General features: G+C 40.0%; 1 protein-coding gene and 1 pseudogene across 1 annotated transcript; one reads left to right on the top strand and one right to left on the bottom strand.

The window, feature by feature from the left end:
- Nucleotides 1-3251: 3251 nt before the first annotated feature.
- On the bottom strand, nucleotides 3252-3779 carry LOC142425417 (large ribosomal subunit protein eL28 pseudogene; annotated as a pseudogene).
- A 13619-nt stretch (nucleotides 3780-17398) lies between these two features.
- LOC142425544 (olfactory receptor 4F3/4F16/4F29-like) lies at nucleotides 17399-18361 on the top strand. Its single transcript, XM_075530807.1, has one exon. The coding sequence runs from the start codon at nucleotides 17399-17401 to the stop codon at nucleotides 18359-18361; it is 963 nt and encodes a 320-aa protein (XP_075386922.1).
- The last annotated feature ends 1032 nt before the right edge of the window (nucleotides 18362-19393 follow it).

The raw sequence follows: 19393 nt of genomic DNA, 5'->3' as shown, positions 1-19393 counted from the left end.
GAATAAATATTTCCCAGTGGCCTTTGTTGAGTATCAACCAATATTGATATAACTCAGAATTCCATCTTTGGCCTGCTGTCACTCTACATTTTGTCCCTAGGGAATTCCATGAATTCTCATGGTTTTAATTACAATCTAGACACTAGAGGCTCTCAAATTTTGTTCTATCTCTTAACCTTCATAAATTACAACCTTCTTCTCTAGGTGCTTCATGGTCACCTCCCACTAAAACTAAATTCTTCAACTTCTCCTCAAATCTCCTTTTCTTTCAAGCTTCCAAGTAGCAATAAATGGCAACACCATTTTGAAGTTCAACCAACATTTAGATGTCATAATGGACTCCTCCTTCTCTCTGAATCCCAGTATTTACTAAATCGACAAAGTCTATTGATTATACTTTCTCTAATGCTTCTTAATATACCCATTATTTTTCTTTGCCAATGACAATCATGGCCTTAAGCCTTTACAGTCATTTTGGGGACCGTAATATTAAGTTATTTCTATGGCCTTTCCATTTCATATCTAACTGATTTAATTTTCTTTACCTATACTTCATTAACAGATTTTTATGTAAATATAAGCATGTTTTTCTAGCTTATGACTTCACATGCTTACACCTGCCCAGAAATCAAAGTACTAATTTCTTAACAGAATCTTTCATGATATGCAAGAGCTGGCTTCCATTCTGCATGAAGCTTCAGATAACCACATTCTATTCGCCAGCAATGCCACAGCCAGTGCTTTTAATTATTTGTTTTGTTTTATTACTTTACTAGAAATTTAAAACTCTCTCACCTCTGACCTTACACTGGTCGATCACTCTGTCTAAAACATGTGTCCTTTATGCTTTTCCCATTCGCTTCAATTCATGCTTAAGAACTCAGTTTCAAAATCACTTTATCAGAAAATCATTCCCTGGATGCAGTTCTATTGTATTTTGTTATTGTTGGTAGCCTTCTTAACTCACTGCTACATATTTTTCTATGTTTTCTTTGATATATGAAGCCCAAGGTGGAATCTATAGAGACAATGACGAGATTAAGGGTTTGGGGCCCAGGTATGGCAACGGAGGTGGGAGATCAGTAAAGGGGGACTGTTATAAGGAGTATAGGAAAGAAGAAAATGTTTTGAAATTGGTTGTGGTAGTGATTGTACAATACTGCTTGATAAGACAGTGAACTATTGAATGCTATGATGTCTGGATTTATGTTCTAATAGAATAGTTTTTGGGCAAAACATTCACACTCCACTCCTCTTTCCCCTTTTCTCTCCCCAAGGGATTTTTTTCCTGCTACTATTCTCCTCAGCTCCCAACAGCTAAGGCCACTTTTGAGGTCTATTTATAAATGTAGGCCAATTGAAATCTTCAATCAATCTCAGCTGAAGCAGTCTATAAATCAATGGCCTCAGGACTCTCATGTGCTATTGGGTCTGATGAATTCTACATTTACAGCTCCTCCTCTTCTGTCATCTGTCCTGCCAAACAAACCATGATTTATGCCGAAGAGAGAGACTTCAAACACAGTATGCTATGTGCCTAGCAGGACAACTCCCGTAGGACTATATTTCTGCCAAGATCCTAGATTCTGCACATGGCAGAAAAGCACTGATGAGGTACAATGACTTATGAAGCTGTGCACTGCTCACTGTACCATAGAAACTCTGTGGAGGAAAAGAACTCCGTCTCATTGTATAGTAGTTATACTTCTTTTAAACAAGTGAGTTGTTTTGACAATATCTTAGATGCTATGCTTCATGTGACTGACCATACATCCCTGTTCCCTTTAAAAAGATAATGATTCCTTCATCATTCTCTACTTTATATGCTTATGAATTTGGGAAATGTCAATACTCTGATAAAATTAATTCGAGACTTCAATTCATTCTGCCAAATAAAGCATGGCATTCTTCATTCTGCTCTTATTCTTGAGGAAATGATCCTCTAAGTTACTCTCAATGGCTTATCATGTGACTTCTTTCAGTCACTTCAAGAAAGCCTTTCCCACAAATCAGCCACTTTATTTGAGAATTATTTTATAGTAGCCATAGTTTACCTCAAAACATTCCCTCATCCCCTATGTGTCATTACTAGGTAATTCTTTTGATGCTGTCCACTTAAGGGAACCAGTGTGACTCACAGATCCATCCCCAAGAGAAACTAATAATGGGCTGGGTATTGGCCGCCTCACCATATGAACGGGTCATTCTCCTGTGCAGCTAATTTGTTTCTTTATCATTAGAAAGAACCTTATATATAGCTTTGCCATTTCAGTATTATGCTCTCTGAATATTTCCTTTTAAAAATTCACATTTTGTGACTGAACAGGCAGGTAGGAGAGATATTTTTAAATTATAAGACATTTCATCATGGCTGCTTTCTTCTCTCTCTTCCCCTTGCTAACTCCCTGTCAATTTCTACTCTTCTTCATAATATTTGTCAGAAATTTTCTCCATTACATAATACATAATATTTGTTTCTTTATTCTTTGCTGGGATTTAGGAGACCTACCTTCTGATTCTACCTTTGTGAATTTATTCTGGTGAATATCATCACCTATGTAACCTCACTTGATTTTTCCCCCCAACTGGACAAGCTTATCTTAAAGTTCTTTCCTACATCTATCCAAACCTACAATTCTTGTGTTTTTTCATTTGTTTTATATATATATATATATATGTTTTGTATATATATATATATGTGTGTGTGTGTGTATTGCATTTTCTTTTTGAAAATGTTTTTGCACAGGCTCCGCACCTCTGACTAATTTTAAATCTCCAATTAAAAAAAGACAGTAAACTCTACTGGGGACTTGGCTTCTGAAGAACTCGTGCAAGCTCTTCAGTGTTTCCGAAGAAGGCAAAGGAGCATGCATAAATACTTACTGGCATTGGGTTTGAACCACCTATCTTGTGGTTCAGTGCTAAATCACAGTGTCACCAGGGATCCTATAACTAACTAAAGGCTTAAAGGTCATACTCTCAGATACCTTGAAATGCATCATTGTGTGTTGATTAAGTAGATTCTTAGGCAACAATCCATCAATCCCTCTTTTGAGCATCACTTTATCTTCCTTGTTGCTGTCTTCGAATTATTTCTTGTTTCTTTGTGTCCCTCCATTCATCCTTCTCTTATCGCATCCTATCTTCCTTTCTCATCATTAAGTTTTCTTCCCTGCCTGATCTTAGACATTCCATTGAGTCCACCATATTTATTATACTCTTTGTTCCATATATTGGATTATGATTGTGTCTTTTCTTTTCCTTTTTCTTTTTGGAGGGCAGTTCTCTTTATTGCTCTGGCCAGGGGTGCTCAGGCGCTCTTGGTGGGGCGAGTCCGCTTCCTCTTCACCATCACAGGCTTCTGGCTGCGTAGGATGGCGCTGGCTCTGCGGATGGCAGCCATGCGAAGGTCGGGCCGGTACTTGTTCTTGCGGATCATGTGCCGGATGCTGCTGAGCATGGCCCGGGCGTTCTTGTTAATGGTGGTCCGCACGTAGGAAGTGGCCGGCTTCCACTGACCTGTCCTTCCTTTCAGGACCACCACAACCCCCTTGCCGTCGGCAGCGGGCTCGACACCCACTGTCTTGCGGTGTATCAGCCCGTTGTAGCGGAAGGAGTTGCGGGCTTTCAAGTTATTGGGCTCGGTACTGTACGTCTGCTTGTTCCTCTTGATCAGGAAACTGGAGCAGTTCCGCACGACCATCCATTGCAGATGCGCGGACATGGCGGCGGCGGCTCCTCTCCCTACCGCAGCCGGAGACGGAAAGAGGTCTGCGGAGGGCGGGCTGTGTCTTTTCATAATAATAAATGATTAATTAATTTAATTACATGTCATTATATATTAAAATTTTCTGTTTTTAAGATAAGTAATTCATGTGATATGGGACTTCCTTCTTATTCAGTTATCACTTGCACTCTAAGATAAACTCTATTTAATGATACCAACTCAATAGTAACAGGAATTTATAATTCTGATAAAATCATTCAGATGTTTTCACTGATGAATGATTTTAGTATTTTTCATATGAAACAGGCTGATGAGAATCTTGGAGTGCTGCATGTATACGTTTTAATTTAATATGATAAACATTGGACATAGTTCTAATGTAGTCGATATGATTCCTCAGCATCAGGCATTTTGTCTCCAATGATACTGACTCGGGTAGTGAGGTCAGGAAGTCCTCAAGGACTTTCTTCTCAGCAGAGTAGAGGGCATTGATGGAACATTTCTAGGGATTATGCTATTAATGCTATGTTACTTCCCTTCTCACATTGAGTTACCTGCCCAGATTTCTTTGTCCTCAAAGCTCTGTGGTCACAACGATTTACATTCGGGTACGAAGGTAAGTAAGAGGAGTATGAATCACCTGGAAATGGTAAAACTGAAATTCTCACCACTATCACATGGATTCCAACTCAGAGCAATCCTTCTAAAACCCAACTGCCATCCGGTCAATTCTGACTAATGATCCCCCCGAAGGACAGAGGAGAGCTGCCGCTGTCGGTTTTTACAGGAGTAGAGAGCCCGGTCTGTCTCCCAGGAGTGGTGGGAACTGCTCATCTCAAGGTCAGCACCCAGCACTTAACCACACCCCCATCAAGGTCCTTTACAAGGCTCCCTATAGGACAAAGTAAACTGCTCCTTTGGGTTTGCAACGCTATAAATCCTCATGGGAGCAGTGACCTCATCTTTCTCCCTAGAACTGACTGATGGATTTGAACTGACCTTGCAATTAATAGTCTATGCATAACCCATTATGCCATGAAAAATATATAATGCCCTGAAAACAATGCTAGAAAAACTATTTAGGAAACATCCAGGATGAAGAAGGTGGATAGCAAAGAAGAAACCGAACGCCCAAAAAGCAAATGCATTGAGTTTCTTTCTCAGTGATCTGTCTTTTTCAGAGAGTCGTGTATTCAAGTCACCAACTACAGTTGTTGAGCCTGTGATTTCTTTTTTTCATTTTTTGAGTGTTTGATTTACAAATTTTACGGGTCTCTTGTTGGGTGCGATCTCTAAGTAAGCCTAGTGGTTTGTCTCAGGGTGCTTGGAGCACCTTGTGTGGTGTGTGGTGTTTCCCTCTGCAACTGTAGTGCTGAGGAGGGCGTGTTGGTGTGCCCTCCATGGTTCGGGCACTGTAGCTGGCAGCTGGGAGTACCCTAGTCAGAGCGATAGCCATGGAGATTGGATCTCTGTTCCCTCTGCTGTTTGGAGCACCACTGGTGGCTAGCAGCTGTTCCCCCAGTCATATGTAGGGCCTAATGGTTTAGGCTGTAGTTCTCCCAGCCATTTGAAGGGGAGAACCCCCACCTGATTGGGGTCTGGAGAAGAACTGGTGTGATTCCCCAACTGCGTGTAAAGCCAACAAATGTGGGCGGGAGCTCCCACGATTGGACCTTCAGAGTTGTCTTCGACAAGACGAGTGGCCTGGGGGGGGGGGCGATAGTGGTTTGTGAAAGGAAAGAGAGGGAGAGGAGAAGAAAAAGAGAGAAAGAAGAAAGCAAAGACGGGAGCAAAAATGCCTAGCAAACAAGCACCCAGTCCCCCCCCCCCCCAATGCAACAACTAAACAAAAGTAAGAATAGTTACAAAAAAAGAATGTGGCAGGAAAGAGAGAAGAGATAGAAGAAGAGAAGAGAAGTGAAAGGAGAATAAAAAAATAGATAAAGAATTAGCCGAGTCCTGTGTAGCATTGTCACTCAGCTCTCCCCACTGGGTGGGTGGAGTTCCCCTAGGCAAAGGACAGGGGTCTGGAAACCAGCAGTGGCATGTGGAAGGAAAGAGAGGGAGAGGAGAGAAACCAAAAGGCAGAAAGAGAGGGCAAGAGAACAAAGAGAGAAAAAAGAAAGAAAATGATAAGAAAGAGAAAGAAGTGGGGGAAACACAACTATGCTCACTAAGATCGACTGTGATGGTAAGGAGAGAAAAAGAGAGCAGGAAAACTAGAGAATAAACAGATAGCTAGTCCCTGATTGCCTGAGTGCAGGGCCGGATGGGTTTAAACCGTGCCCAAAGATGGCAGGTTGTTGTGCCCTTTGAATGCAGGGATCCAGTGGTGCTGGGTGGAATGGCCCTAGTTGGTAAGATCACCTGAGAAATCTGACAGAGGTTTCCTCAGCAGTGCAGAGTGCTGTAGAGGGCTGTCACAGCTGCCTTGGGTGGCGTGCAGCACACCCGCTGAGGACAGGCTGGAGTTCCCCCTGCTGTTTGTGTTGAATTTCCCCAGGTGGACAGTAGTGGACTGGAAGCCGGCAGTGGCATATGATAGGAAAGAGAGGGAGAGAAAAGGAAAAAGAGAGAAAAAGAAGGAAAAAGCAAGAAAAAGAGAAGAAAACAAAACAAAACAGCCTGTTGAGACTGCCTGTTGTGGGAACGATAGAACAGTGAGAGAATAAAGAAAGAAGAAGTAGAGTGGTAAGTAAGGGGATAACTGACACTTGATCGACTGACTGTGGGGCTGGAAGAGCTCTAACTCTGTCGCAAGGTAGCAGGGTGGTGTGCCCCCTTGGTGTAGGGTCCCACAGATGCTGGGTGGGATTTCCCTTGTAGGCATGATCACAATAGTGGCCTTGTGTCAGTCCCCACAGTGGTATTGAGTGTTGGAGTTCACTGGTATGCCTGCATTGTGCTGTAAATAGCACTACACTAGTGGGGGGTGGGATAGGGTGCACAGGGTGTTCCCTCACCCCTGTGTAGGGCCCCAGGACAGCCAGGACCTCCCCAGCTGTATGTAGAATCCCTTAGAGGGAAGCTGGGCTTATTGTCCTATCGAGATTGCTGATGTCCTACTAGCTCAGAGGTTGTTTTTTTTTTTTCCCTGGCCAGCTAGAATAGAATTAAATTCACTCTGAGGCTCTGGCCTCTGGGTCTGTGCTCAGTTAAAAATTTAGGCTTACTTCAGAGGTTCTTTGTTATGCTGAAGGTCTCCAGGCACTGTAGCTAAGCTCTGGTATTCCTTAGCAGGGGCTCCCCTTTTATCCTGATGTATGTTAAGGGGATTCTTCTACGTGCTTCCTTGGAGTTGAACAATGAGCCTGGAATTTGCAGTTTTTAACCACGAAAATATATTCTCTCCCTTTTTTTATATCGGGTTTATGAGGTGCGCTGATTTGGGGGCTGTCACACTGACAACCCCCTTTCCCCAACCCGAGGGGGAGATACAGCTTATCAGGGAGGTTGTTTTCTTCTCGACCAACTGGAACTGAATTCACCCCCTGGACTGTGACTATCTGCTTATGTTCTCCCACACTGCGATCTGCCTCAGGTAGATTCCTGCTTTTTTTTTCTACTCCAAATTATGGCTACTAGCCGACCCTGCTCCCCAGGCTATGGGCTCAAGGCAGCTAACAGTGTGGAGAGCTTGGAGAGCTCTGGTGTGGGATTCTCCTCCTGTCTCAGATTATGTATACATTAGCTCGTCAGCCTGGGGAAATCACTGCTCTCTGAGAAAGGGTGGAGGTCGCTCTTCAGCTGGAGCCAGCGAGCCCAGCCCGCCGAACTTAGAGCGATTTAGTGCATTCTTGGTTCCCCTTTTTTTCCAATTTATTTTTTTTCTTGGTTCCCTTTGTGAGTGGAAACCACAAAAAAAAGCAGGGTTCAGGATGGGCAGTAGTACTCTAGTTTTAATTTCTGGACTTTACCTCCTAGTCTCCTTCACCTTATCTCGCAATTTTCTGGTCTGGCAGCAGGAGCTCTGCGGGGTGAGTTTTAAATAGATGCCATCTTCTTCTGTTCCCCTCTGCAATATAATTTTTAATGCATGCATAACGTATTAAATGAGGAGGGCCTTCTGATCAGAAGGTGGTCTGCCTAAGACCAGTGGGAGCCCATGTTCTCTAGTTACCTTGCTGGGTCAGTGATCATCACCCAGTGACCCTGATAGGCTGAGTCTAATTCCTCTGGTGAGGAAAGGAGCCCTGTCTTTTCTTTCTCAGTTGCTACTAAGAATAAGTCTAACTACCTTGATCAAGCTGTATCGCAGGGTCAAGCTGCCTGTCTCACTGGTGCTGGCTCTCTCCCTAGGTAGCTGGGACTATCTAGAGTGCTTGGTTGCACCCTCGCTGTTAGGGGAATATGAAGAAGCCCAGTAAGGGGATTTTCCCATAGGGATTCAGATCTGTTGGTTGCGATGGTCTCCAGGGCCCAGGGCCTCCAGAAGTCCACACGTATGTCTTTAGGATACCTTACAGGGGCAGACTGTCCTGAGGCTCTTCCCCATGTTGGCATATATTCGCATCAGAGAGGAAGGAGAAAATTGTTGAAATCAGTACCCACTGTTCAGTGAGGCAAGGAACCTACGGGTGCAGCATCAGGGGGAGCATGGTACACGGGTTGCTAGAGTGGGGGGTTTGGCTCAATAGTGGCAGGGGTGTGAGTAGGGGGCATTGGGGGCACAGGAAGGGTATCACTGTGCATAAATGTGGATTGCCAGAAGGAGGGAAAGGGAGCAACCAGTTGTGGGGCAGGAAAATGCAGGGGGCTGGGGCACATAGGGGTTGGGGTGGCAGGGATCACAGGGAAACACAGCTGACTGTTCTCTAGGGACAGGGAGATGCAGGTATCTCAGCCATGGGTCAACAGTGCTGGGAAATGCTAAGGAACGTGGTACACGGGTCTCAGGATTGGAGAAATGCAGGGGAACAAGTGTCCTGGTAATCACAGCAGCTGGGTCTGTGGGGAAACGGACACAAGATCTCCAGGGTTATGCGAGAGCAGGACTTGGTTAAAATTCTCCAAATGACCCCCTCCCACACAGATCCAGTAACCACACACAGGGCACTCCAGATGGCTGACCCAACATCGGCGCCACCTTCCTGGAAGGCCAGAAATATCTTAAATTATAGTTGTACTGTTTCTTGGTTTGGAATTATTTAATATTTTTCATTAATATTTTAACACTTTCTGACAACATAATCTAGTTATGCATACCTCTTTTCTTGTTCCTATTTAAATATTAACTATATGAAATAACAAATTACGTTTTGTCATATTGTTTTTTATACTTAAAATGGCTACAAGGCCAGTGAATTAGTTGTTAAATTATTTGAATCCCACCCTTGGTCAGATGCATTATATTGTCCAAGAAGCAGACCCGTTTGCATGGCAGTCTATACTTGTTGCCGGGCATTCCCTTGTTATAGGCTGCAATAAAATCTAGCAGCTTTTAAAGTCACTTGTTGAAAACGTAGGGTCCCACGGTGGAAATAGGTTATTGTAGTGAATGACAGCGTAGCACAACCAAATGTGGGATGTGTTTCTTTTAAAGTCTGAAGATGTCCTCCAGGCTCTGTGTCTCATTTTTTCTAGCTACCAATGAGACCAGATGCAAATAGTTAGCCTTCACCTTAATAGTCCAGATATAATAACTTATCCTTCATTTTAATTGAAAGTCTTGAGAAGTCTCCATCACTGGATTTATAGCAATATCACTGAGATGAAATGTGCCTGAATTTTTGTTGGATTGATTTAACAACCTGTAGCTCACACATGTCTTGGGAATAAGTCTAGAGTCATTGATATTTCATGCTTATTAGCTACAATGTGCATAACATCATCAATGCATGACCAATGTGAAGTCTTGTGGAAGGTAGAGATCATCACGGTCCCTGTGGACTGAATTATAAAGTAGTGCTGGAGAGTTGGTATACCCTCCTGAGGTAGGACAGTGAAGGTATACTTACAGTCAGCACGGCAATCTGTAAACTTTGGTGAGAAACAAATAGCAAAATTGTTTACCAAGTCATTCAATTCTTTACATAATTCAGAATTTACATTTATCTTTGGATTTTAAAAGATAGAAAAGTACTGGTAAAGGGAGAAATTTTTTTGAACCTATCAACTATATAATATTCAATTGTTCTGATTTCCAAGAAAGGAGGCAAGTAAAGGTTAAGGAGAGCTTTGTTTCTGTTTGCACTGTAGGGAAAGTTTTGCCTTCCTTTCTGTGTTCTCTTTGGTAGATGCTCTGCTCTGGGATGCTGGCTTTAAATTTCCGAATTGCAGTGAGAGTCCTCAGAAAACGCTGGCTCAAGTTTGGAAGCAGAGTTACTTGTCTCAGGTTTGGGGTAAGGATTTTCACACTGGATCAGAGGAAGATCTTGGTAATTTAAGGTTGGCTGGCCTAACTGAAATAACGTGAAACTACATAGCTTCTTATGCCTTGATTTATGTTGATTGTTGTAAAACAGAAAATCAAAAGGTACAGCACATGCAGAGACCTCATCAGTCAGTTATGTGAACTGGATTCAGAGACCAAGTGAGTGTGTGGTTCTCACTCAAGACAGTGTGCACCTGAATGAAATATGTAATAGGTCTCCCAGATTGTGTCTTGAGAACTTAAGTTTTGATCTTTAATGAGCATTTGATCTGCACTTCCTTCTCCCTCTCTGTCTCCCACTCTCTCACTCTCTGTGCCTGTACCGCCATAAGTTTGCTCTAAGTCCTAACCTAAAATAAAACTACTTTTGGTATTTATCTCATGAATTAGACTTTTAGGAGTTATTGTGAGATAATTTAATACAAATTAATTCATTTAAAAAGTGTGCTGAAAACATAAATTGTCTAATTTATAACAAAATATTTGTAGTTTCAACTAAGTATTATATGAAACGGATTTTATTTAAAGAAAATATTTTCATTAATTTCAGAATTAGAAAAAAGATGGAAACACTTATAGTAATTATATTTTATAATGTATAAATTACTAGCTAACTTACTTTTCTTACACTGAAATTTTTTATATTCAGGATAATGAAATTCTTACTCATATGGCAAAGAAAAAGGGTGTACTAGGGAGTTTCATAGAGTTTGTTGGGTAACTTTGAAACAATGATAATATATGTTTTTTCCATGAACTTTGAAGTCACTCTATATTCTATGTATATGTAAATATCCCTTAATATGCTTATTTTATGCCATACAAAGGATTATACTATAAGAAATATATAACCAAACCAAGAAAATTGTTTTTTGTAGTAAATAATTTTGTTTAATATTATCAAACTTCTGGTTGAACTGAAAGTCTGATGGGTCAATTCATAATTATTTTAAAGAGCTTTAAATGTGAAGCAGTACTGAATTAGCTTCCTCACTGTGGAGAGAAACATTTTCTCCAATAACCTAGGAAGTTTGTTTTAGTTTTCATGAAATGTGCTTAGAAGACAAAGTTTCAATAAAATAAATTCCTGATTAAAAAACAAGTCATGCAGTTAAGGGGGAAAATAACCTAATGTATGAATGTTTAGAATATTTTTTGAGCAACATAAGTAATGTTTTTCAGTAATCTATAATATAATCTTGGCAAGTTGAAACTTTGTAGAAGGCTACCAAATATTTGAGGGTGTCTTGTGCTAAAGAAAAATGCAAATCTGTTGAATATGTTTTGAATGATAATGAATACATTAACAAAATCAGTGAATAAAGTTGTTTACAGTGTAAGGTTAAATTTTTATATCAATAATTCTTAATGCTGGAGAGCAGGTACATGATATTAGGCCATAATTTTGTTATTTCATTGACTAGCTTGATCACAATGTTATTTCCTCTAAATTTACTATCATCAAAGCCTGATGGTTTCAACTAAAATATTCTGTTTGCTCATAAAGTTTTGCTACCATTAAAATGTTTAACTTAATATATTCTTTTTAATTTAAATTTTCTTTTGTGAATTAGGTGAACATTTACAGAGTTCAGTTATATATTAAACAATTATTACACATTTTGTTTGAAGTCATCATTGCAAACTTCCAGATTTGGAATCAAGATGTTAAAGTTATAGAATCACTGTAACCTTAAAGTTGTCCCCGATTTTAAGATCTTTCATCCCTCTTCATTTCCTCCATTCATCAGGTTCTAGAGACTTCATTTCCTATAGTGGTAGCACATAATCTGGTCAAAAAGCATCAGCTTGACTCCTGTCCCCTGGAGAGCACTGGCTCTTTTTATTTTTTATTTCTTCATTTTCTTGAATGCAATACATGGAAACAGAGTTTGTAATTGGTAGGCAATATGTAAAAGAGGTAAAAGTAACACAATAATCATGAAAATAAATCAGACCTCTAATTCATTGCAATTGAGGTGATCCCAACTCCTAGTGACTCAACAGGACAGAGTATCGGATGCAAATCTTCACAGATCTGACTGCTCCCTCTCTTTTTGGAGGATTGAACTACTGACCTTTTGGTTTGCCAGCAAACATGTATTTGTTTTCTCTGGCCATGTGTAGCTCCTTTGTTAAGTTTATTAACAAATAAATTATTTACATGTTAGCCTTTAAGCAGATATTTCTTGTGCATTCAAATTTTAGATGATTCCTAAGCCTTCATCTTCAGTGCTGATCTTTCTGTCATTTGTAACAAGACATCCCTATCAATTACTGTTATTTTTGCTCAAATCTCTATTGGCATGAAAATTTGGTATGTGTGCTTTTTCCTCAATGACAACAGTATCTCCTTCCCAAAATTTGTAGTAATGATCGGTGGGTCTTGATTCTGGTAGTCAGAGGTGTGAAATCAAACATGCCTGTGTGCAGAATGCATGTAGGATAGAAGAGTTTTCTCTGTAAAATGCAGTTCTTATTTAGAGTTTGTAATGCTATTACAGATCACGAGAAAATAACCCTCATTACACGATAGAGGAAAAATTATCCTGGATTTGGAATAAAAAAACCCAAATTCTGGTTCCTATCCAACTAATATGTGTTTGGATAATTTATTAATGCTTAACTTGAAATTCCTCATCCAAAAATGAAAGTTTTCTATTAACTGACACATCCTCTCTAAAGGGTAATCACTGAGACCAATCATATGAAAGTATTTACCTCCTGTTCCAGCTCTGCCATCCAATCGTCAAGCGTTTGAGAGACATTTACACTCCAGTGTTTGTGTTTCCTCCCTGCATTAGGAAGAGGAAGCCTGCAAGACAGAAGCCGTGTCACATTGCCCGATGTGCTGTTTTTGGAAGCGCTCTCTTCAGATTTATTTTCTCCTTACCTGCTTTTAAAAATTTAATTTTTAAGACTCTACAGAGCTAATCTAAGGACAAATTGAAACCTTTAGAGGAGGTTTCCCCTCTGACCAGCAGGTAATTTATAATAAGAATAGCAGGCCTTCTGTTGTGATTGTGAGATGCATTAACTTTGTTTTAAGTCTGGAAATATGTGCTGGGATTCATGAAGAAAAAGACAAAAGAACCAAAAAACAGCAACTGTGAGAAAAGATGATCCTGCCAGAATGGGTTTTCCTTAGAGAAATTTTACTAATCACGAAATATTTATGGCTAAGCACTCTATAGTCAAGGGAACGGAGGAAAGCGAAAAAATATTCCTTAATCATCCAAGGACATATTTAGTGAGATCGGAGCTCTAAGAAAGAGACCACTGAAGAATGACAATTACCAGCAAAAAATTTGTTGTAAATAAGAAGTCTGCTTTCCTCTAAGCATACTTGCTTGTCTCTTCTTAGCTTATTTAATTTATTTTGCAGTATTTATACTAAAGCCTTTGTTCTCTGCAAAGTTCTTTGAATTTCCCATCAAACATAATATTTGGCAATAGGAACTTATGAAATTTTTCTATGGTGCTACACCTTGTGGTGTCAGAAATTGTTTAATTTCTAATTAAAATTTAAGTGTCCTGATTATCGAAGTGATAGATGAAAGAGATTAATATATACTGGAGTCACTGGGGGATTTTTTTTGAAGGAAAAGAGATTTTGATGAACCTTTAATGGATGGGTAGGATTGAAAAAGTTCTATATGCGATTCTCAATAAATAAACAAAAGACAAGGGTCTGTTAAGCACTTGATATGTGACTAGTACAACTGCCAGTTTTAAATTGGAATTAATTACCACACATATACACTTGATTTACAGTTTGACTGAAACATTTTTGCTTTATTATTTTTCTAGTATGTGGAATTATTTTTTATGTGGAATCTAAGTTCATGTCTATACTACAACACCTAGACTCAGTTTGCTTAACTAGTTGTATGTACCTCACTAGACCTTTACTTTCTAATGTGTAAAAGAGCAACATGGACCAGGTAATCTCCAGGGAGCTTTGCAGTTAACAGTTTATGTAAGAATTCATTCAGAATGCACGACAAGTTTGTGTATGTGTATATGAATACACAAATAATGAAAGGCAACTGGGTTTCATGTTTCTTTTGTCCTTTTCTGTTAGTTTCAGACCTGAGGCATCAGTGCACACACTCATGCATTTTTATTTTACTAGCTTTTTACTGTTAGTGCTACAACCTTCCTCTTTCCTTACGTCATCTCACCTTTAGCAGCCTGTCTGAGTTTATAGGAAGGACAAATGTTTGACCACAGGGAGATTACATCTTGCATATGATCACAGTATACTTCTTATAAAAACCAGAGAGATTCATGTTAAACCCATAATTAAGGCCCAGGACCAATCAGACACTGGGCAGGGTTGAAGCACAGGGACAGGCAGGAAGAACAGAAAGTCAACAGTTACCTGCTCACTATGATGTAAGTTTGTGTACATTTCTTCATTCCCAGCAAACTGTTAAGCATTTTGGAACTCCAATGGCCGTGGCCAGGTCCACAGACTATTTACAGTTTGTGAAAAGTTATAGCAGATAATTCTAATGGATTTTCCTTGCCTTCTTGCACCTCACAAATTCATACATAATATGTCTGTCATCCTTCCTACAAGGTTCTACCACTTACCTCTCTGGGTGCCAGTGAGGATACCCCGTGTTTCAATCTCTACCCAGCCTTGACCTTGATCCTACAAACATTTGAATCCTTTGCATGCCTTACAGCACTTGCTATTGTACTCATTCCTATTCTGTGGCTTTAAGTGAATTGAAAACGTGATTAGGGGCAGTGGTGTGAGAATCAAGAGATGGTATACATGTGAGATGCAATGAGGTTAAGAGGAGAGACAACGGGAAAGGTTGAAAAATATTTCATGACAATTCAGGAACAGAACCTGCGAGTTCTGGCAAACAAGCCCATCTTTATATTTTCTGTCTTCTCTCTTTGAATTTCAGTGATCCACTTTCCTTTCCCTACTAAATCCCCATCTTGTATGTTTCCACTTTTTTGCTGTTCTGTTGTATGCAGTTGGAAGATCATCCCAGGAGGCCATAATGATAAGAATATTGCATGAGGATGTGACTCAATTGCCTTAGGCGACCACAGGTAAAATGTTTTTATTATGATTATATGAACCTGAGAAGAATTGAGGGGATGTAAAGTTTGCACAGTGTAAATATCCTTAAATAATTAATGATTACAATTCTTTTCTTAATCATTTTATTAGGGGCTCATACAACTCTTATCACAATCCATACATATATCATTTGTATAAAGCACATTTGACATTGATTGACCTCATCATTCTCAAAATATTTGCTCTCCGCTGAAACCCTTGGCATCAGCTCCTCATTTTCCCCCTCCCTCCCCGCTACTCCCCTCCTGAACACTTGATAATTTATAAATTTTTATTTTGCCATAACTTGCCCTATCTGACCTCTCCCTTCACCCACTTTTCTGTTGTCCATCCCCCAGGGAGAAGGTCACATGTAGATACTTATAATTGGTTCACCCTTTCCAACCCGCCCTCCCTGTACCCTCCCAGTATTGCCACTCACACCAATAATCCTGCAGGGATCATACGCCCTAGATTCCCTGCGTTTCCAGTCCCTAGCTGTACTAATGTACATCCTCTGGTCTAGCCAGATTTGTAAGGTAGAATTGGGATCATGATAGTGGGGAAAGAGGAAGCATTTAGGAACTAGAAGAAAGTTATAGGGTTCATCATTGCTGTATCACACCCTGGATGTCCAGTGGCCTACAAATGGACTTTGGGTGTCCACACCCCACTCCCCCCATCATTCATTATGATAAGATTTTTTGTTATGATGATGCCTGATACGTGATCCCTTTGGCACCTCGTGATCACACAGGCTGGTGTGCTTCTTCCATGTGGGCTTTGTGGCTTCTGAGCTAGGTGGCTGCTTGCTTACCTTCAAGCCTTTAAGATCCCAGATGTTATATCTATTAATAGCTGAGCACCAGAAGCTTTCTTCATCACATTTGCTTACTCACCCTTTTTGTCTTCAGAGGTTGTGTCGGGAAGGTGAACATCATAGAATGTCAATTTAATAGAAGAAAGTATTCTTGAATTGAGGGAATACTTGACTGGAGGCCCAATGTCCTTCTCCTACCTTAATACTAAACCTTTAAATATATGTACATAGATGTATTTCCCCATCCTTATATATAAATATATTTGCATGAGTACATGCTTTTATTGAGACCTCCATAAATGGCCTTTGTCTCCTATCTCTTTCCTCTAATTCCTTTGACTTTCCTCTTGTCCCACTATCATGTTCAGCCTTCACTTGGATTTCAGTAATTCCTTTTGGTTAAATTACCCTTGATCACACCCTACCAGGCTTCCTACACTCTCCTCACCACCGATTTGGATAATTTGTTTTTCCTTTGTCCCTGGGTTTGTTAACACCACTACCATTCCCCCAACTCCCTCTCTCCCATGTCCCCCCAGAACTTTTGGTCCCATTGTTTTTTCCTCCAGATTGTTCATCTAGCCTTTTTTATTTAGACAGACCTGCAGAAATAATAACATGTACAAAAACAAGACAGAGCAAAACCAAGCAACAGTATACAACAAAACAACAACAACAAACCAATGAAAAAAACCCTACAAAACAAAAAACAAGAAAATCTTGTAGTTAGTTCCAGGATGGTTTGTTGACCTTTAGGTGTGTTTTCCAGTCCAGTCTGTTGGGGCACCATGACCTGACCCCAAAGTGCACCTTCAGCATTCCCTGGGGACCTCGCTTCCATCCCCTTGCTGTTCTATTGCACCCCCTTAGGGTTTTGCCTTCGTGTGGCAGGATCAGATTGGGCGCAATTCCCACACTGTGTCCCTGGTGTTGTCCCCTGAAGGGCTATGGGTCAGTTAGGAATGTCATGTCTCATAGTTGGGCCAGCCATGTGGTCCTCTCTGTGGACTGGCTACTCTAATCCAGAACATTGTCCTCAAGGCCTGGTGGGCCAGGATGTGCTCCACTCTCTCTTTTTCCTCCTCACCCTTCATCTGCTCCTGTGTGCTCTGATCAGATATGTCCCTCTCCCGGAGCTGCAGATTCAATCTGTCTTTTGAAATAAATTCTTCTGGAGGGGAGGGGCAGGTGTCCACATGGTAGTTGGGATTGGGGCCGACCCCTCAGACCCTGCACTGGTTCCCCTTTCCACGCCAGCATGTTGCATTCACATCTTGGAGCACTGGGTTGAAGGCAGGTCCCTCTTAATAATTACAATTCTAGGGAATCAATGCAATTCTTATTTTTATTTCCTCCTGATTTTCTTTTATCTAATCATTTTAGAGCACTGTGATGGACAAATCAATGGATGGGACAAATCATTCTATGGTGTCTGAGTTTGTGTTCCTGGGACTCTCCAATTCTTGGGAGATCCAACTTGTCCTCTTTGTTTTCTCCTCCATGTTTTACGTGGCAAGCATGATGGGAAACTCCCTCGTTGTCCTTACTGTGGCCTGGGACTTTCACTTACACTCTCCCATGTACTTTTTGTTGGCTAATCTCTCCTTTATTGACCTGTGTATTTCTTCTGTCATTTCCCCTAAGATGATTAATGACATTTTCAGAATACGCAAAGTCATCTCCTTTGGAGGCTGCATTGCTCAGATCTTCTTCATTCATGTGATAGGTGGTGTAGAGATGGTCTTGCTCATAGTCATGGCCTTTGACAGATATGTAGCCATCTGCAAACCTCTCCATTATCTAACTGTTATGAGTCAAAAAATGTGCATTGTGCTGCTGGGTGCTTCTTGGATAATTGGTTTGATCCACTCTGTGACTCAACTAGCTTTTGCTATGAAGTTACCATTTTGTGGCCCTAATGTGCTGGACAGCTTTTACTGTGACCTTCCTGAATTGCTCAAACTGGCCTGTGTAGACACCTACAAACTAGAGTTCATGGTCACAGCCAACAATGGATTTGTTTCTGTGGGATCATTCTTCATACTGATCATCTCCTATATTTTTATTCTGATCACAGTTTGGCAACACTCCTCAAGTGGCTCATCCAAGGCTCTGTCCACTTTATCAACTCACATCATGGTGGTCATTTTATTCTTTGGCCCTTGCATCTTTATTTACACCTGGCCTCAACCTACATCACACAAATATGTTGCCGTTTTTGATGTAGTTCTCACTCCTTTCCTAAATTCAGTAATCTACACATTCAGAAACAAAGACATGAAGATGGCACTCAGGAGAATATGCAGTCAACTTTTTGTTTACCGAAGGATTTCTGAAATGATAAAAGTATTATGAAATTTCCCTTCTATATTGGTGTAACATTAAATGTATATACTTTCAAAAGGAGAAGTTTCTAAATATTATTTCTGTTTATGTGCTCCCAGTTAATATAACATTCCTCTCTAAAAGCCTTAATGAAGACATTGTGTTGCTTGCTTACTGTTGACTGAAGCATGTAGTGGGCTAGAAAACTTCTCCTGGAGAAATGTAATTTCTAAAAAAATCTCTGAATACATTGATTTGGTAAATTACTATGGTCCAGGACTCAAAATTGTATCTTTTCTCTCTAACAGAGTGGGCTGTATTAGTAATTGTGAATTGGCACAGATAGGAGTACATATTCAAAATGCCAATTTATTAATTTGTCACAGAGTATTTTTCAAGTGGTCTGGATTTCTACTTGGTCCTAATTCATTCTTTTACTACAGGGAAGCTTCTGGGAAGCCAAGCCATAATGAAAGCATTAATGAGCAGGGAATCGGAGCAAGACAATTAGCTGGATTACTTAAATATTTAATTATATCAGGTTTTTTGATGAATGCTTGTATTTCCATATAATTAAGGAAAAATATGATCCTGAGGTCATATTTGACTTGAGGTCAATATGTTCCTCTAGTTTGGTGAGTGCTGGCTCATCAGCACAAATTTTACCTTTGACTCTTACACTGTTACAGACTGTCGTTTCCTCTCTATGTTTTATCTTCAAAGGCATATGCTTCTTCTTTATATTTAGGGACATTCTTTACATACACATATATCTGAAGTTCTTTTATTTAATTCTTCTAATATATGACTACTACTACTGAATTTGTACAATTTCTGTCACTCAAAGGTAATTCTTAGTTTTGAAAGTGTTTTATATATGCCTGTATTACATTCTATAAAATGAGGGATTCAGATAAAGATCAGAGGCTTAGAAATCATAATTTAGCACAATTTTAACAAAAGATGACAAAAAATGATTCTCAGATAGAGATGCAGCATAAAGCATTCTTAGTCTTATTAAAGATTTAACTAAATTTATCATTATTTATATTGTTGTATGTG

Source organism: Tenrec ecaudatus, chromosome 14, assembly GCF_050624435.1.
Source record: "Tenrec ecaudatus isolate mTenEca1 chromosome 14, mTenEca1.hap1, whole genome shotgun sequence".
In the NCBI taxonomy this organism is placed as follows: Eukaryota; Metazoa; Chordata; class Mammalia; order Afrosoricida; family Tenrecidae; genus Tenrec; species Tenrec ecaudatus.
The sequence above is the reverse complement of the archived record's forward strand: the minus strand, read 5'-3'. Positions and strand labels throughout refer to the sequence as shown.